This window comes from Benincasa hispida, chromosome 12 (genome assembly GCF_027475165.1).
Source record: "Benincasa hispida cultivar pf3 chromosome 12, pf3_genome.v1.1, whole genome shotgun sequence".
Classification (NCBI taxonomy): domain Eukaryota; kingdom Viridiplantae; phylum Streptophyta; class Magnoliopsida; order Cucurbitales; family Cucurbitaceae; genus Benincasa; species Benincasa hispida.
The window spans coordinates 56,135,728-56,155,700 of record NC_143489.1 but is presented as its reverse complement, the minus strand read 5'-3'; the positions used below and the strand labels follow the sequence as shown (position 1 = coordinate 56,155,700).

At 31.2% G+C, this 19,973-nt stretch overlaps 2 protein-coding genes across 7 annotated transcripts; one reads left to right on the top strand and one right to left on the bottom strand.

Moving 5' to 3' along the window:
- Nucleotides 1-6,056: 6,056 nt before the first annotated feature.
- Nucleotides 6,057-14,107, top strand: LOC120092840 (COP1-interacting protein-like protein). Of its 6 annotated transcripts, XR_016525231.1 has the most exons (15): nt 6,057-6,279; nt 6,422-6,482; nt 6,858-7,037; nt 7,571-7,691; nt 7,772-7,841; nt 7,979-8,031; nt 8,119-8,174; nt 8,809-8,961; nt 9,074-9,303; nt 9,596-11,166; nt 11,379-12,251; nt 12,598-12,623; nt 12,712-13,123; nt 13,608-13,670; nt 13,780-14,107. XR_016525231.1 is itself a non-coding variant. In XM_039051066.2 (14 exons), exons 2-14 carry the CDS (start codon nt 6,424-6,426, stop codon nt 13,842-13,844), a joined length of 3,906 nt encoding a protein of 1,301 aa, XP_038906994.1. In that variant the 5' UTR covers nt 6,057-6,279; nt 6,422-6,423; the 3' UTR covers nt 13,845-14,107. The 6 variants fall into 6 exon arrangements, 4 of the variants coding, with proteins under 4 accessions (XP_038906994.1, XP_038906995.1, XP_038906996.1 ...); XM_039051066.2 differs by lacking the exon at nt 12,598-12,623; XM_039051067.2 differs by lacking the exon at nt 12,598-12,623 and having other exon boundaries at nt 6,084-6,202.
- Nucleotides 14,108-15,544: 1,437 nt separating this feature from the next.
- On the bottom strand, nt 15,545-19,058 carry LOC120092841 (Protein phosphatase 2C family protein). The gene is made up of 5 exons (XM_039051069.2): nt 18,823-19,058; nt 18,431-18,724; nt 17,394-17,652; nt 17,001-17,098; nt 15,545-15,812 (listed from the first exon to the last, which is right to left on the bottom strand). The coding sequence occupies exons 1-5, from the start codon at nt 18,853-18,855 to the stop codon at nt 15,675-15,677; spliced, it is 822 nt and encodes a 273-aa protein (XP_038906997.1). The 5' UTR covers nt 18,856-19,058; the 3' UTR covers nt 15,545-15,674.
- Nucleotides 19,059-19,973: the final 915 nt, after the last annotated feature.

Sequence of the window (19,973 nt, the reverse complement as noted above, 5' to 3'; positions counted from 1 at the left end):
GACTTACTTTCCTTTTCGGGGTGGTTGAAAAAGGCTAAGTCAATCCTTTGATACATGCACACAGTTGTGTATGACAACATAGGTGTCAGGGACATTTCTTGCGCTCGAACTCGAAGTTGTAGGGTGCGAATCCGACCTTGACTCGCTTATTTCTGTATTGGTATACATTTAAATTAATAATATTACAATAATAATAATATTTTTCTTCTATTAAAATTATATCATTCACAAAAACACACACACATTCTCGTGGAGAGTTGCGATTTTCAAAATTCAATAATAATAATAATAATAATTATTATTATTATTATGATTATAATTTTATTCATATTTTTCAACCAGTTTAACTTTGAAAAAATCTTTAAAATATCCTTGTTAAAAAGAGAGAGAGAGAGATAATTGATGTGGAAATAAATAATAATAACATTTTGATTCATATTTTTCAACAAAAACGAAATTTTAAAAACATTTTTTTTTCCATTTTCAATATTCCTTAGGTCCCGTTTGATAATCATTTGGGTTTTGTTTGGTAACCATTTTATTTTTTTTTTCATTTTTGAAAATTAAGTCTATGGACATTACTTCTACCTTCAAATTTCTTCATTTGTTATCTACTTTTCATCAATGGTTTAAAAAATCAAGCCAAATTTTGAGAACTAAAAAAAAAATAGTTTTCAACAAGTTGTTTTCGTTTTTGTAATTTGGCTAAGAATTCAACAATTGTACTTAAGAAAAATGTAAATCATTATAAGAAATATGGATGATATAGGTTTAATTTTAAAAAACAAAAATAAAAAGCCAAATAATTACCGAACGAGGCCTTAGTTATTGATTTTTAAAAATCTACTTTCGATTTTTAGTTTTTTTTTTTTTTTTTAATCATACATCTTTAGTTACTATTTTTAGTTCTTAGCTTCTGAAAACTAAAAACTAAAAACACGTTTGATAATTGTGTTTTGGTTTTCTGTTTGTTAAAAACGCAAAATAAGATTTGATTACTTTTTTAATTTTATATCTTTTATATGAGAAATAAAATCAAACTATATTTACAATATTTTCCATCTAATATAATAATTAAAAAATTATATGTTTATTCTTAAATTTTCTTTTAAAAAAATCATATTAACAAATCGGTAATTAGTTTTTTAAATGTATTGATTTATCACAGATCAAAGAATGAAAACTAACAAAAATAAAAATACAACAAAACACAATAAAATATTTTTATTTTGTAAGAGCAAACTATATTAGAATAAGGAAATGATGAAACAATTAATTTATATAAAGTTCATCTTATTTTTTTAAGAGAATTTTGTTTTTTTATGGTGCTCAAGGTGCCATGAACAATTGTCTTTTAGATAAAATGAATAATTAACTTATGAATAATTTCAATTTCATATAAAAAATGAAAATCATTATAATAAAATGGAGAATAATAAAGTGAAAAGATAAAGTATAATATATTTTTGTTAAGATGAAAAATAAAAATTAATGTGAGAATGTATAATATAAGGACAAATTTTCAACACATCCCTTGCATTGACTAGATAAAAAAAAATACTTTTAAAAAAGGTTATTATTATTTAACCTCTTTTGATAAAAATTCTTCGAAATACATTTTGAAAGTATTTTAAAGGCTATTTTGAGTGGGTGTTAGAAACTTCAATTTTCTAAAAAATACTTATTTTCAAAATGACACACTTAAAAAATTAAATAAAATGCTCCTAACACGTGTTCTCAAGAAGGAAAAAAAGTTTTTAAAACGACTTTTTTTGGTTCTTAAAATTTCTTTACATTTTCAAAAACTTATTTAAAATTGAAAGAAAAAACAGAACACTCAATTAGTTAACAAACATATATGTTTTTCAAAAACTAAAAACCAAAAACTAATTTTGATTATCAAACGACTCCTTAATAATCTTAAAAACGTATTTGAAATTTAAAAAAAAAAAAAAAATGCAATTGGATTCTGAACAAATCCGTTTTACAAAAATTAAAAACTAAAAAATCAAATGGTTATCAAACAATCTCTAATTCCTTTAACTTTCAAATTTTGTCATGATACTTACAAACATTAGTGAAAAATTAACAACAAAAAAAAATGAAAATAATATTTATAAATTGAATTCTAAAAAGTCAAGAGTCTGTTCAATCTGAAAATATAACATTAAAAACAAGAGATTAAAAAAAAAAAAAATTGTATGTCATATCTCCAGATATATATTTAATAACATATTTAGAATTAAATTTAAATTAAAATAGGTTTGAAAATATATTTAGTTATCCAATAAATAGTAATATAAGAAAATGATAAGCATAGATGATAACGTTATAAATGGTTGAAATTCGTTAATAGCATAATGATACTATAATTAGTGGGGGAGCATTAATAATGAAATAAATTGAAATTAAAACAGAATACTAAAAAGAAATTGAAATAAAAATATAAGTGTTGTTTGGTAGTATAGACAAATAGTCAAACCAAAAATCAAAATGTCCCGTTTTGAATTAGAAAAAGACAACTACTCAATCGAAACATAAGGGAAATGCCAGCCTATCACACACCAATCGGATATAGCTAAACTTTAGTCTATAATAGCAAATAATAATAATAATAATAACAACAACAAATAAATAATAATAATGATAATGATAAAGTCCTTTTAATTTTGTATTAAAAAAAATCTTTTTTATAAAACAATGATAAATTAAAAAGGTAATTTCCACCTACAGAAAAAATGGTTAGACTATCAATATAAATAGTAAAAATAATAAAAAATAATATTAATAGATACTAATAGACTTTTATCACCATCTATCAATGATAAATTTCTACCAATTTCTAGAATCTCTATTAAAGAAGATTAAAGTTTTGCTATTTCGTGTGATTGGTTTTCCTTATTTTTCTATTTTTAAAAATTTGCCTAAAATTAATTTACCAATTTTAGTATATGAACATTAGTTTTTTTTTAATTCCTAAAATCCAATAGGAAATTTTTAAAGATTTATTTTTTAATTTGTGCATATTAGACACTAAATTGATAGTTTTGAATCCTATTAAACATAAAATATAATCATATAAAAATATATATTAGTTAGTTACAGAGAATTAAATTTCCATCTATATGTCAATCAGTTCAATATCTACACGAGAGATGAATCAATATTTCTATTATATCGTACAAAAATTCACGAAACAAAAAACAAGCAATAAAATGTCACTAATTTAAATATATTATAAATAATAGATGACAATCATAAGATGTATCCCAAGTGCAGCTAATGTGGCTACAAGCTATTTTTAATTTTTTTTTTTTTTGTAACTTTTTTAGAAATATCTATTCAAATTGAAATTTTCGTAAAATCAAGACCTCGTATTTCGGTGGAAATCGACATTTTAAATCTTGGTTAGTCATTAAAATTTTTGAATATGTTAGACGTATATTATTAGACACAAAATTGAAAAGTTTGAAGATTTACAAAATATTTTTAAAGTTGACTTTTTAGATACAAAATTGAAAGTTTAATGACTTTTTAAATACAAAGTCGTAAAGGTGGACCATGGTTTCTTTTTCTTTTTCTTTTTTTTTTTTTTTTTTTTCGTTTTCAATTTTAATAAATAATTTATTAATAAAAGGAGATGTTGACAAATTTGACTAAAATAATCTCTTCGCTGGATATTAAAATCCGACTCTCGCTTAACCACCTTTTTGTTTTTTAAAGTAGAATAGTTAAAACATAATTTTGATTCTGTAATTTAGTTTACCTTCTATTTTTATCTGTATTCTTTTAGATATTTAAATTTAGTTTATGTATTTTCAAAAATAAATTTTAATCATTATTTAAATTTATTTTATTCTTAAAAATTGATTAAATAATAATAATAATAATAATAATTTTAAGATAACAAAGGACAGTGTGGATGTATTTTCTAAATTTATAGGACAACTAAGAGAGCCTGATTTTTTATATAGAAATTAAGAATAAACTATTTTGAAAATATATCGAGATGTATATATTAATTTAGACATTTAAGAATACAAAAATCGAAATAAAACAAGTCAAAAAGTACAATATCCAAACAAATATTTTAACTAAGAAGAAGATAGATAATATATTATTGTAATTTGATTATATTATACTCAATCATTTTTCTTTCAACATTGTTTTTTTTTTTTTTTTCCTTTTTTGAGTTATTTTCTTTCAACTTTATTATATTTAGTTGTTTTGTCTCTTCTTCTAATTAACATGGAGTTTTGTTACATGGTGATGTTTGATGATGGATAATGACATTGGCCTTTTTTTGTTGGGTCTATTCACAAAGATGTTGAAAAGCTATTCCAATAAAGTGAAGAGACATGATTTGTAGATAAAACTTTAAATCAATTCAATTTGTTAAATTAGTACTAATAGTTGCAAAGAAGATTGTGAGACTAAAATTATTATAAACTTTGGAGTAGTTCTTAATTAATATTTTCATAAGTGGAAGGATACAATTAATATAAGATATCAATTACAATCTCTATTAGTTAAAAAAAAAAAAGTCATCATTTTTAAGTACCAATATAATATAAAAAGTGTAGGATAAAATTGACAATATACAAAATATCACCCACTTAAATTTAAATATACCAATAATAATCGAAATTTAATACAGATACTTAGCATTTTTTTAATTGACAACATACAAAATATTACCCACTTAAATGTAAATAATAATAATAATCCAAATTTATTTTGAATTACTTTTTTTTTTCTTTTTGAAAACTAAATCTATTTTCATCCATTTTCTTACAATGATATGCATATTTATTAAGTACAATGATTGAATTCTGAAGTAAATTTAAAAAAAGGTACTTTTTTTAGTTTTCAAAATTTAACTTAGTTTTTTAAACCTTTGGTAAATGTAGATAACAAATGAAGAAATTTGAAGAAAGAATTAGTGTTTATAGACTTAATTTTAAAAAATAAAATGACAATAAAATGGGATCTTCACCTTTCATATGTTCAATTATATGAATATGAAAACTAATATCTAACCATCAATTTTTTTGAGAAATAATATAATTTTTAGCTATTAAATTATGTTCCCATTGACTCGTAATTGGCCTCTCTAAAGTATTATAGTGACATTGATTAATAAAATTAAAACGTGTATTTGTTTTAATTTTCATTTCCATAATTAAAAACCCATAAATACATGAATTTTCTTCTACTTTCCCTAACACATAGAATTTAACCAATAACTTGCCTTTTTAGTTCATTTTAACTTTCAAATAAATTTTTTTTGCCCTTATATTTTGAATTTAGTTTATGTTTAATTCATAAAATTTTAAAGGAATTTTTTTAAAATATTAATTTTTTTAAAAAAAATATTTAAAATTTATAGCAAAAAAAAAAAAAATTCAAAATTACAAAACACTTTTAGAATTTTTTGCTATAAAGTATAAATAATTTTTGGATCTTTTTAAATATAAAAAAATAACTTGCCTTTTTAGTTCATTTTAATATTTAGAGGAAAATTTTTTTGACCTTATATTTTGAATTTAGTTTATGTTTAATTCATAAAATTTGAAAAGGATCTTTAAATATAAAAAAAATATTTAAAAATATTTACATTTTATAGTAAAAAAATTCTAAAAGTTTACCATAAAATGTGAATATTTTAAGAAATTTTCTATTTATAAGAATTTTCATTTTTTTAAAATACTAAACTTTTACTCTCGAGTTTGAACTTATTATCAGCGTGATCCTACTCAAAATGTTAAAAATTTGGACTCCCATTTAGCATATTCTTGAACTCAAAGAAAAAAAAAGGCATTTGACTTCATTAAAAATTGTGAAAATTTAATATTTACTAATTTAACTAAAATTGACATCTCGATATTATTTACGACATTAATATTAAAAAAAAAAACGCGGTTGACATTTTCTGGCTTCGTATGTGTCGCTTTCTTGCAGCATTTCGACCATGCCGTTGTTTCTCAACTTTATTCTGTTTTGCAAATCTACCCCTTTTCTTTTCCATATTTACCTTTTCATCCCATTCCCAGCCAAAAAGTTGCACTCTCTTTCCTCTCTTAGTCTTGGATTCTTTCGCTGGTCGCTTGCCGCAGCTGCTCTCCCTCTCTCTCTCTCTCTCTCTCTCATGGCAGCTGCCATTAAAGCTCATCTTTTGAGCTAAATGCCCTTTCTCCCTTAGGTTTCTTCTTCAACTTTTTACTTACAATTCCGACCTCTTCTTTTGGTGGCACAAACCTGCTTATTAGTAGTCTTTCGGTATCTTCTGTTTTTTTCCGCAGATTCCTTTTCTTTCTCATTTCCTTCTATTTCTTGTTCTGATCTCACTTGTAACGCTAATTCCTTGGTTTTTGTATCTTACTTGTTGAGTTTTGTTCTTCTGATTCTTTTTTCGTTGCAGCAATGAAGTCTTCGACTAAGCTTGATTCGGCTACTTTTCAACTCACACCTACTCGAACAAGGTTTATTCTATTGGCTTATTGTTTGAGTTACTTTACATTTCTTTGCCAATGTTTGAAGAATTTGATTAGATGATCTGCTATGTCGCCTTCTGTTTTAGAAGCCAATTCATGGTTTTAGTATTTTAGCTTTCTTTGTTCTTGTTGCATAATATCCTTTTCGTTTCATTTTGTTGGATTTTGTCAGCATTCTGACCTTCTACCATGGTTTTATTTTAGTTTTTAAAATTTTTAGCATTTCTCTTTAAAGTTAAGGATTTATTTGTTGAGATTGTAGCATTTTTACTTATACCATCATTCTGCTGAAAGTAAACATCGAGTCATTGAACTTTCTAGTTTTTTAATAGTGATTGATAGTTGACCATCTCTCTTAATCAGGTGTGATTTGATTATATCTGCAAATGGAAAGTCTGAGAAGATAGCTTCGGGTTTACTAAATCCTTTTCTTGCCCATTTGAAGATTGCACAAGAACAGATGGCCAGAGGTGGTTATTCCATTATTCTCGAGCCAGACCCTCGCAGTGATAGAACATGGTTCACAAAGGGTACCATGGAGAGGTTGTATTGATATTAAAAACCTACATCTCTCCCATTCATAAATATGCATCAATATTACTCTCAATAACTATGTGTTTCTATTCATATTATTAATTGCCTCTAGAATCAACATAAATGTGTTCATATTAAGTGCCTAACGGGTAACAACCATTGAAAAATTAACATGTTCTTAATCCTAATGGCCTGTTATTGCAGTGCCCATCCTAGGGTATAGGTAAATGAAGTGATCGTATAGTTCCAGAGGGTCCCATTTTCTATCAAGTTCCCAAATTTTGTGTAGCACATAATAAAATTGATAGAAGTTTTATAACTAAATCCAGAATAAGTATGAGTGAAACTGAAATGATGGGACTAAAAAAATGTATAACTAAAGTAGTAAATGTAAATTTTATTTAAAATGTAAGGCAAGTTTAAATTTTGGCCTAAATTGTCTTAGGTTCAGCCATGTGTTACCCAGCATAAGTCTTGAATCTTTTTGGGAAACTTATGTTAGTACATAGTCATATGATATACTGATAAAATGCCACATTTAGGTTTGTCCGATTTGTAAGCACCCCTGAAATTTTGGAACGGGTGTACACTACCGAATCAGAGATATTACAGATTGAGGAGGCAATCTTGATTCAGGGCAACAATGACACGGGGCCAAATGTTGTAAGTAAATTCTAGCATATTATTAATGCTTGTCGTGTTGACTCAAAAGGTCCATCTTTCAATTCAGTTTCACGTAACAGGTAGATGACAAACAAGGAAAGCCTACAAAGCCTCCCGAAAGCACCACTGAAGGTATTAAAATCAGTGGAGGTTTGTAGAATATTCTCTTTCATTTTCTTAGCATAGATTATATTCCATTTGTTTCAATTCCATTAGTCAAGTCATATTTATGTTCCTTAGATCCTGCAATTTTTAACAACTAAATTGATTCATGTGGTCTTTAACAGCAAGCAAGACTCTTCTGGATGGTAACGAGGAGAAAGCCATTGTTTTGTACAAGGTAAGGGGCACTCAAATATGCTCTTCAACAAACAAAATTTCACTTCTTTATTTTAATCTACCTTTGCTTTGTTTAAAAATCTGGCAGCCTGATGCCGATTCACTCGAGGCCAATGGACATATGGTGTCAGAGGAGAACTCAAAGTACATTCCATCTCTAGTGATTGTCAATTGTGTCCTCTAACATCTTGACTTGAATAGATTTATTATAAAATTTACGCTAGTGAACAATTGGAAATACTTAAAGAGTCTTGAATGCTAATATGTGTATGTACGCCTATTGCAAGTCTTGTCTGGATATAATGACAATAGTTAACATCACAATCTCAAATGACAACCTTATTAACATTCTAGTATGTTATTTGATTCCATTCTGCAAACTAATTTTCAATTTTTTTACCTTATATAATAGCAATTAGAGAATTATATCTTATGTCTCAAAGCTGTTTTATATTTTGCTAAGCCCTTACACAGAAAGGACTGATCAGTAATCACAATTGGGAAATTTCTTCTCAAATTTTTGCCTGTTTTGCACTTCTTCACTTCCATATCACAGATGCAAAGGTGCTCCCATTATTTTATTTAATCAAACTATCGTACAGGGTTGATTCTCCTCTCATCATTTTTTTTCCTCTTTCCATGGCAAACAATTAATAAATTTTCAAATAAATAAGTTAGTTGAAGTATATCTGGTGTTGGCCTCCTTTAGTTTAGGATAGTTATGCAATGAAATTTTAGGACTATACTGAGTATTTTTAGTTTCATTTAATCCCATTAGAGCTCAGCTTCTTAAAGTCCTGGAGACACGCAAAGCTATGCTGCAAAAGGAGCAAGGAATGGCTTTTGCTCGAGCTGTTGCTGCTGGTTTTGACATTGATCAGATGTCCCCATTGATATCATTTGCGAACAACTTTGGAGCCTCACGATTGATGTACGAAGAGATTGATATTTCTAAATATTATACAAAAGCGTTATGTTGATGTTGACATCATATTTCTTGCAGTTGATGACTCATAATTTGAATAATCTGCTGCAAAAAACAGGGACGCATGCTTAAAATTCAAAGAACTATGGAAAAGAAAGCATGAAAGTGGCCAATGGCTTGAAATTGAAGCAGCAGAGACACTATCCAGCCGGCCAGACTTTTCCCCTTCCACAAATACGTCAGGAATTATACTTACAAGTTTGTCTGACAAGCAGGCAGAATCTAGAGAAGCATGGTCTGAATCTCAGCAAGAACCATCTTCAATGATTAAGGGGAATGCAAGTGCAGGTGCGATATGATTACATTAGAAATCTGATGAATTGTGGTTTGAAAAAGTATTCTAAACTTAAGCTTCAAGTCTTCGTCGTAGACTTAGAATATCCATGCTACGCCATTATATTTGTTTTAGTATCAACCATGGGACTAGTTCTTGAAGTTGAATTTACAGTCTTCTGGTTTTGGATCAAACCTAAATACTAACTGGTCGAGTCTGCATGAACTACACTGCCTTATACAATGCTGCTTTTTTTACTCTCTTCAATTTTGTATTAAAGGAGTTTTTGTCCACTCATTTTCCCAGATGGAAATACACCTATGATGTACCAGTCACCACCAGGCCACCAAGAGTATCTTCAAGGGCAGTATCCTCATCATGTATACCCTCCCTGGCCCATCAATTCTCCGCCAGGTGCATTGCCTGTCTTTCAAGGATACCCCATGCAAGGAATGCCTTACTATCAGAACTATGCAGGAAGTAGCCCTTTCTTTCATCCACATTATCCAGTGACAGAGGATTCTCGTGTGGGTGATGGTAAAAAAATGGGAGGCAAAAGGCACTCCATGGATAGTGGAGATAACTCCATCGAACCAGTAACTTGGGAGACGAATGCTTCAAAAACAAGAATACCTGATGATGCAGAATCAGAGCAAGAAGCTTCAGAAGATCTGAGAAAAGCCGGTCGCTCAGGTAAAAGAAAATCGGGTGTGGTTGTCATCCGCAACATCAACTACATTGCCTCGAAGAGGCACAATTCATCAGGCAGCGAAACAGATTCACTGTCTGAAAGCGGAAGTGGGGAAGATGGAGATTCACAGGCTATTAGTCCAGAAATTAAACAGAAGAAATCTACTAGATCATCAAGGAGCAAAGGAAAACATCTAAATTTTGGAGATCAATCGAATACTCCAGCAAAAACTGTTTCACCAGAAGCAGACGGACATTGGCAGGCATTCCAAAGCCTTTTACTTCGAGATGCTGATGCAGACAAACCACATGCTGAGCAAAGCTTGTTCACCATGGAACGTGAGACCAAGCAGAAAAGGCGCCAAAATAATGTTGGTGATGATCCATTAATTGCTCAAGGATCAAACAGAGATGAAATCCAAGAAAATGGTGCTAGAGATATTGATAGAGTTGGTGGAAGAATCAGCCGCATGTCAAGGGCATCAAATGATGAATTATTAACTTCTCGAAGAGATGGTCTATCGGGGGATGGTCATTTGAATATGCAGGCTACAGAACTTGATGGAGGAAGAAATGGCTACAGGAGGTCTGGTAGTGATGATTTTATGGTTTATGGACAAGAGGGTCAAACTCTCTCTAATGTCCACTTCGATCCATTAGCTGTAAGTGGCTCTGATATTACAAAAATGAGCTATGATAAAAATTCTTCAAATAATTTGGATGGTGATTCTTACATAGTTCCATTAAGATCGATGTCAATGGATGCAGTTGGAAAGGAAGGTAGAACTGCTGTTGACATGGATTCCGAGTTTCCATCTTCAAATTGTAAGGAAGAAAAATTGTCCAATAGAGTTGCTACCTATGAGCCAGATGTACTGAATCTAATGCCAAAGCGTGAAACAGAAAATGAACCTGCTGGTTATGATCCTGCTTTCGAATATGAAATGCAGGGCCATGCTGGACGGGTAACAGGTGTGGATAAAAAGAAGGAAGAAGTGACTGATGTTAAAAAGGGGGTTAAAAGGTTGGACAATGGTCGTAAGCCAAAAACCACTCCAGATAGGAAGACTGGGGGGCCAATAAGGAAGGGAAAGCCTTCTAAGTTGAGTCCTTTAGATGAAGCACGGGCACGTGCTGAAAAGCTAAGAACTTATAAAGCTGATCTCCAGAAATTGAAGAAGGAGAAGGTACCATGTTAGTAGTGTTTTTCTTTACACATTTAAGCGGAACCCTAAATCTAGAGTAGTCAAGTGATATGGTTTCTATCCCGCATATATATTATTTTTCTTGCTAGTCACGTCTCAAAGTTGCAGGGTCTGTCCCCCCCGCCCCGTTTCTTTTCTTTTTTCCTGGCTAGTTTGTTCAGGATATATAACTTCTTCTAAAATTTTCCATCCAGGAGGAGGAAGCAATAAAAAGAATAGAAACTTTGAAGCTAGAGAGGCAGAAAAGAATTGCAGCAAGGGGTAATAATAGCAACACTGCTCAGTCATCATTGCCCTCTCAGCAAACTAGAAAGCTCCTGCCAACAAAAATGTCACCCAACTCTCAGAAGGGATCAAAATTTAGTGATTCAGATCCAGGACCATCGTCTCCTCTGCAAAGATTCCCCATCAGAACGCCTTCAATTGGTTCCAACGATTCCAACAAAGCTGCAAAACCCAGCAGATTGAATGGTGGAAATCACTCAGCTGGCAATCGGTTAATTCAATCTGTACCTTCATTAACTAAACTAAAGAAAGAGAACAGTGATGCCACAAATGACAAAAAAGTATCCATGGCTCGAATTAGAAGATTATCAGAGCCAAAAATGAGTATCAGCAATCATGCTGCTTCTATCAAGACACGGAGTGAGCCAGCTTTAAAAGCAAAAGTAACAAATGAAACTGAGAGCAAAAAGAAGATATCTGCTATAATGAATTTGGATAAGAGCAAGGCTGCAACTCTTCCGGAACTTAAAATTAGAACGCCCAAGGGACCTGGTGCTACAATTGGCAACTCGATAGCACAAGAAACAAAGCAGAGTGTGAATTGTCCTTCAGTTTCTGAAGGTGCTTGTGCTTCCATGGAAGGAATCACTGCCAAAGTCTCACATCATAATGAACTGGATGACAACCCTGTTGTTGAAAAGACCGTTGTAATGCTTGAATATGAGAAACCCTCTATCCGTACAGGTCCTTCATCAGACAATCTTAATCCCCAAATTAAAGTGTCCGGTGTCAATAGAGAACCCATCAAGCTCCAATCACAGAGTCAGTTGAGTTCTCATGAGGTATGATTGGCTGCAACCTCAGATGTGGAAAGTTTATCTGACAACGGTGTGATGCTTAGAGGACAAGTAAAGCCCTTAAAATATAATATTCATTAGCTAGTATTGAAATTTATTATAGTCAGAATGCAGCAAATTGCACTTGCACTTCTCTCACTCTTTTCATACAGTAGTTCGAAGTAAAATTATAGTAATTGGAGATTATTTATTATTTTTCCATTATCATCCCCCCGGGAGTGCATTAACCGGTCTATGGTCTTCGTTTCTCAATCCTTAATCTTTCGACATAATGTGTACATCTTTTATCGACTTAAAAAGCACCTTTAATTTATTTTCTTTGACTCAACAGATTTCATTATCCTGCCCTCCTGGAAGGTTGGGTCTTTGTTTGTTTTTTTTCTTTATTTGGGACAGCGTTTCTAGGTGTCCTTGATAGTCTTACATACAAATCTCTGATGTGCAGGTGACAGCAAATGGTGCATCAGATCAGGGAGCACAAAAGTTTTCATCTCCTAGCACGACTGAAAAATTATATAAAGCTCCACATGCTCGTGTTTCTTCTTTTGAAGATCCTTGCACTCGTGTTTCAGAGTATGGAAAAGCAACCCCATCAGATTTGGAGAGTGCAGCAAAAGGCTCTGAAACGGCAAAAGCTTATGTTCCTGATTATGGAAACGCACAATTGGAAAAGATTCCTGAAGCATCGGAGAAGCCCGAGGTAAAAAAATCATCAAAAGGACTTAGACTACTACTGAAGTTTGGAAGAAAGAATCAAAGCCCAGCTACAGATGAGCATAATGATGAATCAGATAATATCAGCACAAATGGTTCTGAAGCCAATGATGTTGGGACAAATTCCACTTCTCACGATGAAGGTAAAATACCAATAGATGGCGTCTTAGTTGCTTGATAATTGATACATGCTTGAGCAGATGACTGAAACGCCTATAACTCTAGTAACAATCAGTTACATTTTTTTTCCTTAACATGAATCTGAGAGTCCAAATATGATGCGTTAAAAGTGATTCTACCATCAAAAGAACCACTTAAGATATATGATGTTAACTATCTACGCTGCAATGATTAAATTTCATCTTGAACTGAAACTCATTTAGCTGAGTCGCATGTACATCTTTTCACATTAGACAGAAATATGGAGAAGTGAACCACTCATCAGAAGTCAGATGCCACACTAACCAACTAATATGGCAGGTTTTCTTGTTCTACCATTATGTTGGATGATGCAAAGTCCATGTTTGACTAAAATATGACTAGATGTCTCCATGTGTATGTTTCTGTTGATCTTGCTTTGTGAGCTTACTATATATATCTTTAATACCCTTTGTTTTCTGCCGTCAGTTCCTACGCTGAAAAATCTGATATCTCAAGACGAAACCCCCACTGCCAGCAAAACTCATAAGTGTAAGCATTTTAAAAAATTTGATGTTTCTATTTTTTCCCCTATTGTCTTCATCTTGTAAGATCATTATGATCTCAAATTCAAACGTATTTTTTTTTTGCTCTTATTCAGCTTCTCGTGCATTTTCCCTGCTATCACCTTTCCGAAGTAAGAACAGTGAAAAGAGAAGTGCATAACACAACACGGATTTGTGGTACCATTAATTATGTGAAGTCGAGTAACATCAAGCTCAAGCTTGTCTTTTGCACAGTGCAAGCGTGCTTGGGTTATGTAGGATACACCGGTTTGTTATTTATTCTTTCATTACTGTGGCTATATAAAATATCTTTAATAACGTTATCTGAAACATGGTCGTATATTTTACATATTTTTCCAGTGGTGAATTTCCATGTAGGATTATAAGCTTATTAAATGAAAACCAGTTTCAAATCATGCAAAATTTGATCTACTGTTTTAAGCTGGTTGCAGCCATGACCACAAACTGAAAAAAAAAGGCCGTGTCTCATACTAAAGGGATGGAAGAACATCGCTTGGGAAAAATCAAATATCGTCGTAATGTTTACTATATCATCCTAAATGGTTGTAAGAGAAGAGAGACTGGAGGCCATATCATTCTCGAATGTGCTCATTCGATCACCGGACGAGCATCAAGTCTAAAATAGGTACTTCTGTTATGAATTTGATAATCAATCATCGAATTATCATCATGGATTCTGCAGCCTTACTAGTAGTTACTAGCTATTACAAAACGTTCATGGAGGAAGTGGGTGGATCTGTTCCATCGATTATCCTCACTGCTGCCCTAAAATATAGCCTCTCACAGTGGATTCAATACTTGTAGAATCATTCTATTTTAGCTATCATATACACGTGTTTAGGCATATCATTTTAGAAAGGGGTCATTTACGCCCCCTTAAATCATTTCATTTCATTTTCAGCACAAGAAAAGGCCAGCACCTCTCCAATTAGGGTAGGAAACATCACGTAATGAAAACTAGATCCCTCCCTTCCTACCTAAAGTATGTATTATCGACCAAAATGTTAGAAGTTCAAATCCCAGTCTTGCACACTGTTGACTAAAAAAAAACTGACCCTTCTTAGAGGGCGTGATAAATGTAACACATACATAATTGTGTTGGTGATTAATCCTCCCAAATGTTGATTCTAACGTCATAATAGGGCTAGCTCTATTTTCACTTGCCTCCTTTTGCTCTTTTACGTTATTATGATTATTCTTTTAAGTTGAACGATGGGAATATTCAAGCCTCCAACCAAGGTTGAGTATATGCCTTAACTTCTTCCTCTCCTTTTTCCCTTTTTTAATTCAAAACAATATTTGAGATGTGCAGATTTGCACCTCTTATTTCTTGGTTGAGGGTATGTATCTTAACCAGTTGAAGGAGCTTTCTTTTTATTGTATGCATACAAATTGATCCCTTCACATCGGAAATGGTTATTTTTACTTGCATGTTCAATGTTCTGTTTAGAGTGGCTAACTTCATTCACATCAAGAAAGTTAAACCTGTACCCAACTGGTGAGATCTCCCTTTCTAAAGGAAGTTCCACAAAGTTGACTTTTCAGATAGATGAAAAGAGGAGAAAGGGAAGGGAATATTTTAAGTAGAAAGAAGAAATATCATAATAAAGTTATTGCCTTTTATTTTATTTGTCCATTGATAATTATAATACAACATTTTTTTAGTTCCTTGGAGTAGAAGATTCGAATCTCTCCTATAGAGTTGAGCTATACTCTTGTAGAACATATTAAACAACCTAACTTTTAACAATAAATTTTAAAAACATAACTATAAAAATATATATATGAAGAAAATCTAAGCAATAAGGTCTCCAAAATTTTTATGTTTTTGGATGAGAGTTTATGAAAGGAATCTATTAGAGTAAAAACTATATAGCTCATATTTACACCATAGCATTTTATAACCCAAGTTGTGAAGAGATTGGATAGAAAAATATATTAGAAGAAAAGGATTTGGAAAATGTTAAATTTAGTCAAAACGTATGACCAAACAAGAAATACTACTTTTGCTCATTCTTGTGAAAGCCTCCTTTGCCAAACACTCTGCTGCTTCTTGTGGGTCTTCCATGTGTCTTATCAGATTCACAGCTTCTTGGTTCTTCATCACCTGATTTCCCCCCACCCCCAAAAAAATTAATAACATAAAACATTTTAAAATTTTGATATATATATATATATATATATATGTATATGTAGGTATGTATGTATATATATATATATATATATATGTATATGTAGGTATGTATGTATATATATAAACCAACAAAGAAAGTTTAAATGTAAATCCAAGTTCTCTTGTGATTTTTTTACCAAGGAATTTTCAATGCATTGAAATTCCATGATTATTTGATTTTAAATGTCTCCCATTACCATTGACCAAAAAATCTAACAAAATCTTATTAAAATTCAAAAAGGAAAAAGATCAATTTTTCATATTTTAATGCTTTCCACTAATGATGGAGGTGAAAAACCTTAAATCTTATCTTTGAAAAAGGGAGAAAGGTATATTATGGTCGTTCCATAACAAAAATGAGGTGTTTTTTTTAACCAATCCTACTTCAGGTTAGATTGGGTGGTGTTGTCTGGTTATAACTTTTTTTTTAAAGTTAAAAACGTGTAAATTCATCTACAACCATATAATTAATAACTAAAATTTCATAAAATTCAAATGTTAAATACCAAATATTCACGATATTTATTACAAACTTTAAACAAAGACAGATATCATATTCACTTTAAAAGAAAAATTTTAAAAGTTTACAAATTAATCAAATTTTAAACAAAGCGAAATATGTGTGTGTTGGGTTGGGTCAATCCAGATTTTTTTAAGCCAATATGTGATCCAATCTAACCTAACAAAAATGGAAAGAGTTCAATCAAATCTAAAGAACAAAACAAACCCAATCCAATTCTTACATTTTGGGTTGGGTACTTCGAATTGTTCGGATTGTCAGATCATTTGAACACCCCAAACAAAAGTTATGAAAAATAAACTCACCCCAAATGAAAGTTATGAAAAATAAACTCTAAGAAAACAATGTAGAAATTGAAATTGTGGAGTTTATTTGATAACCATTTTATTTATTTATTTATTTGGTTAAAAAAATCATAGTTGAAGCAAGCACTTTGAAAATGAACGTGCAATGGAGTAAATTTGAAGATATGTGCATATACACACGTAAAATATTCTTAAGATATGATGTTGCTTTAAAATATGGGTCTTAATTACATTTATTAGGAACCAAAGATCTTTTCAAGCGGAAGATTTTAAATGTTCTTGGAGTTTATATCTTACCTCCCATATGCCATTGCTCCCCAATATTACAAATTCAGTTTCCGAGTTGATTCTTTTGGTTGCAAGCACGAGTTCAGAGCTTTTCCGAGGCTTCATTCCTACGAAGACACTCGCTCGAGTTAAAAGCTATAAGAGAAATGTTAGTATATATATTGGTATAATATTATTCACTTTAGACCCCTAACTTGGGTCATATTCAAGATTTGGTGGTATCTTAATTTGTCATTCACCTGTAACTTTATTTGTCACAAAAGTTTCGTTCTAGAGAAGCAATGTGTTTACTTATAGATTAATAATACTCTTCTAATGGGGATTTTTGGTTGTGTTCTTACCTAATGTCATTCGAGGTTGAAAATAGAATATGAATCGAAAGAGTTGCGAAAGAGAGATTACCGAGCATTAATCTACGAGGCCAACGTTGGCTGGCTGAATCTTGATCACAGCTTATTTGATGAGCCAGGCCATCTTCACATACAATAGCTCTATAATCCCCCATGCTAGCAATCACCAATTTATCTCCATCGATGACCAATGCTGAAGATGATCCTATTTTCCATGACACCTTCCCTTCCTTTGCTTCTCTCACCTTTGTTCTTGCACTCAGATGTGCTTTCTTCATTGCTTCTCTTCCTTTCCCTTTTATTACTTGCGACTGCAGACATACTCTGTTCTTTAGAATAACTAAACATCCCCTTCATTTCATGAATAATGAAATGATTTGAAGTACAAAATAACCTTTTAACTTACCAACCATACAACAAAATTGGTTGTGTTTTATAGATGTGAAAGCTTTGTTTGTGGAGCAAGAAAAGTTTTTAAAATGTTCATCCGAACGAAATCCGAAACTCTTTCACTATTTACGCGAAATCCAAAACTCTATCACTGTTTACTATTCGTAATGTAATGTAATGTGAGGAAAAAGAAACAATCAATTCTAAGCATGGTCATTCTTTCAAAGGTTGTAGGACCAAAATTTGTGACGCTACAGGAGAAAACAATCCATTCGAAGTGTATCTCATCTTCAAAGAAGACCTTTCTAGATTGGCCTAGTAGTCAATTAAGGTCATAGACATATAACAAAAGACTTGAATATCAATCCGTAATCACTATTGTCCTAGAATGATATGCTAAAAGTACTATCGCCACTTAGATGTCATAGAGTTAGACAATATCTAATGAGATTATTCAATCAATGATAGTCACCTAATTCGAATTACTATTTTAGAAGATTCTTTAACACTCAAATGTTATAAGGTTAAATGAATAATTTTAGGCATTCGAAGTGTAGATTTGAATTGATGTAGTATGAGAAAGAGATTGAAGATTTGAAATCCAAAACCCACTGTCTAATATTTGTGATATAACAATATTTCAAAACCCAAAAAAGAAAAAAAATAAAGAAAAGAATGAAGAAAATCCAGAGAATTTACCTCTTGAAAGTTCTTATCAAAGAAATGGGTTTGCATGAACTTGATCACTTTATCACCAATTTGAGGATCAAAAACCCCAAAAAACCATAACTCAATCCCTTCCATCTGCTCTCTCTGAACCACAACAGAGTCATAATCCGATTCATCTTCCCAAATTCTCGAACACGACTGATCCGCCACCACATGATACCCATGATTCACCGGCGCCATCCACGACGCCTTACTCACCTCCGCCACCGTCCCCCGTCGGTTCTTCCTTGTATTCCTCATCAGAAACCTCCCCAATCGAAGCCCCTACAAAAATTTACACCGTATCCGCCATTAATGCAATGAAACAGTAAATCCATTTGAAAAAGAAACTGAGATTAAGAAGAAAAAGAAAACGGGTTTACCTTGAGTTTGAGACGAAGATCTTTAAGACCCATTTTGAGAAATCTGAAGAAATGAGAACCCTCGATGAACAAAGAAAAAATTAGCGAAAATTTTCACGTGGGTTTGTGGTATTTCCCTTGTTTTGAAAGGGAAAACGAAAGATTTTTCCTGGGATTTATCAGTCAATTAGGCCAAGGGGTTTGGACTTTCTTAGGGAGAAATTATTGTAATTAGTGGGGAGTATTATTTGAAAAAAGAGAATTTCTAGAAACAAAAAATATATATTTATCATTTTAAACCCCATTTTTGGGTCGAATGAATTGGCAAGATAATTATTAATTAAAATTCTAATTACCAATTAATATAGATAACCAAAAATTTAGTGTGAAGTAACGGTTTGTTTAAGCTTTTTTGTATATTTTCAGTTCAGACAGGTAAAACTCGACGCTTTCCCGTGAAGAAGAAGATGAAAATGCAAAGAAAACAGATTTAACTTTAATCCCAAAAAATTGCTCATTTGAAACTGCCTTTTTTTGGCTATTGATTTTAATTTCCAACGCTTCAATTTTTATATATTAATGAAAATTGAATGAAATTAAGCCCTTATCAAGTTTTTTTTTTAATTGATATACTTAATTGTGTCCAATATGAAAGAGGCCTTATGTTGTGTGAGAGTTAATATTAGAGGTGTAAACAGCTAGATTTTTGTCAAAATGAATATAAAATAAGAAAATAAGGAACTGATTTAAAAAAAAACAAGATGGATTTTAGTTTATGAAGTACTTTTTAAATATATTTTTGAAATGTTTCAAAATTGTATTTAGATTTTAATAATGGTGGTTCCAAAAATTTTGTTGACGGGAGCTTTATAATCAAAGGGTTAAAAGAAATAAAAACTAAAAAGAAGCTGGGTCTAGAGGGGATTGAAAACCAAAATTATCACTAGGCTAGCCACAAATATTAGTACTATATATATGAATAAAGAGTGTATAAAGTTGAAGGGGTCGAACTCCTCTTAGACCTATATCAAATTTGCCTTTCAATTCTAGTCAAATTCTTAACTATTTAGAAACACATTAAAATTTCCAATATAGACTTTATTAAAAGAGAAAAATGATCCAATTTCATCATAGTGGGAGGTGGAGGAAGAGAGGAAGTCAAGTGGATTAAT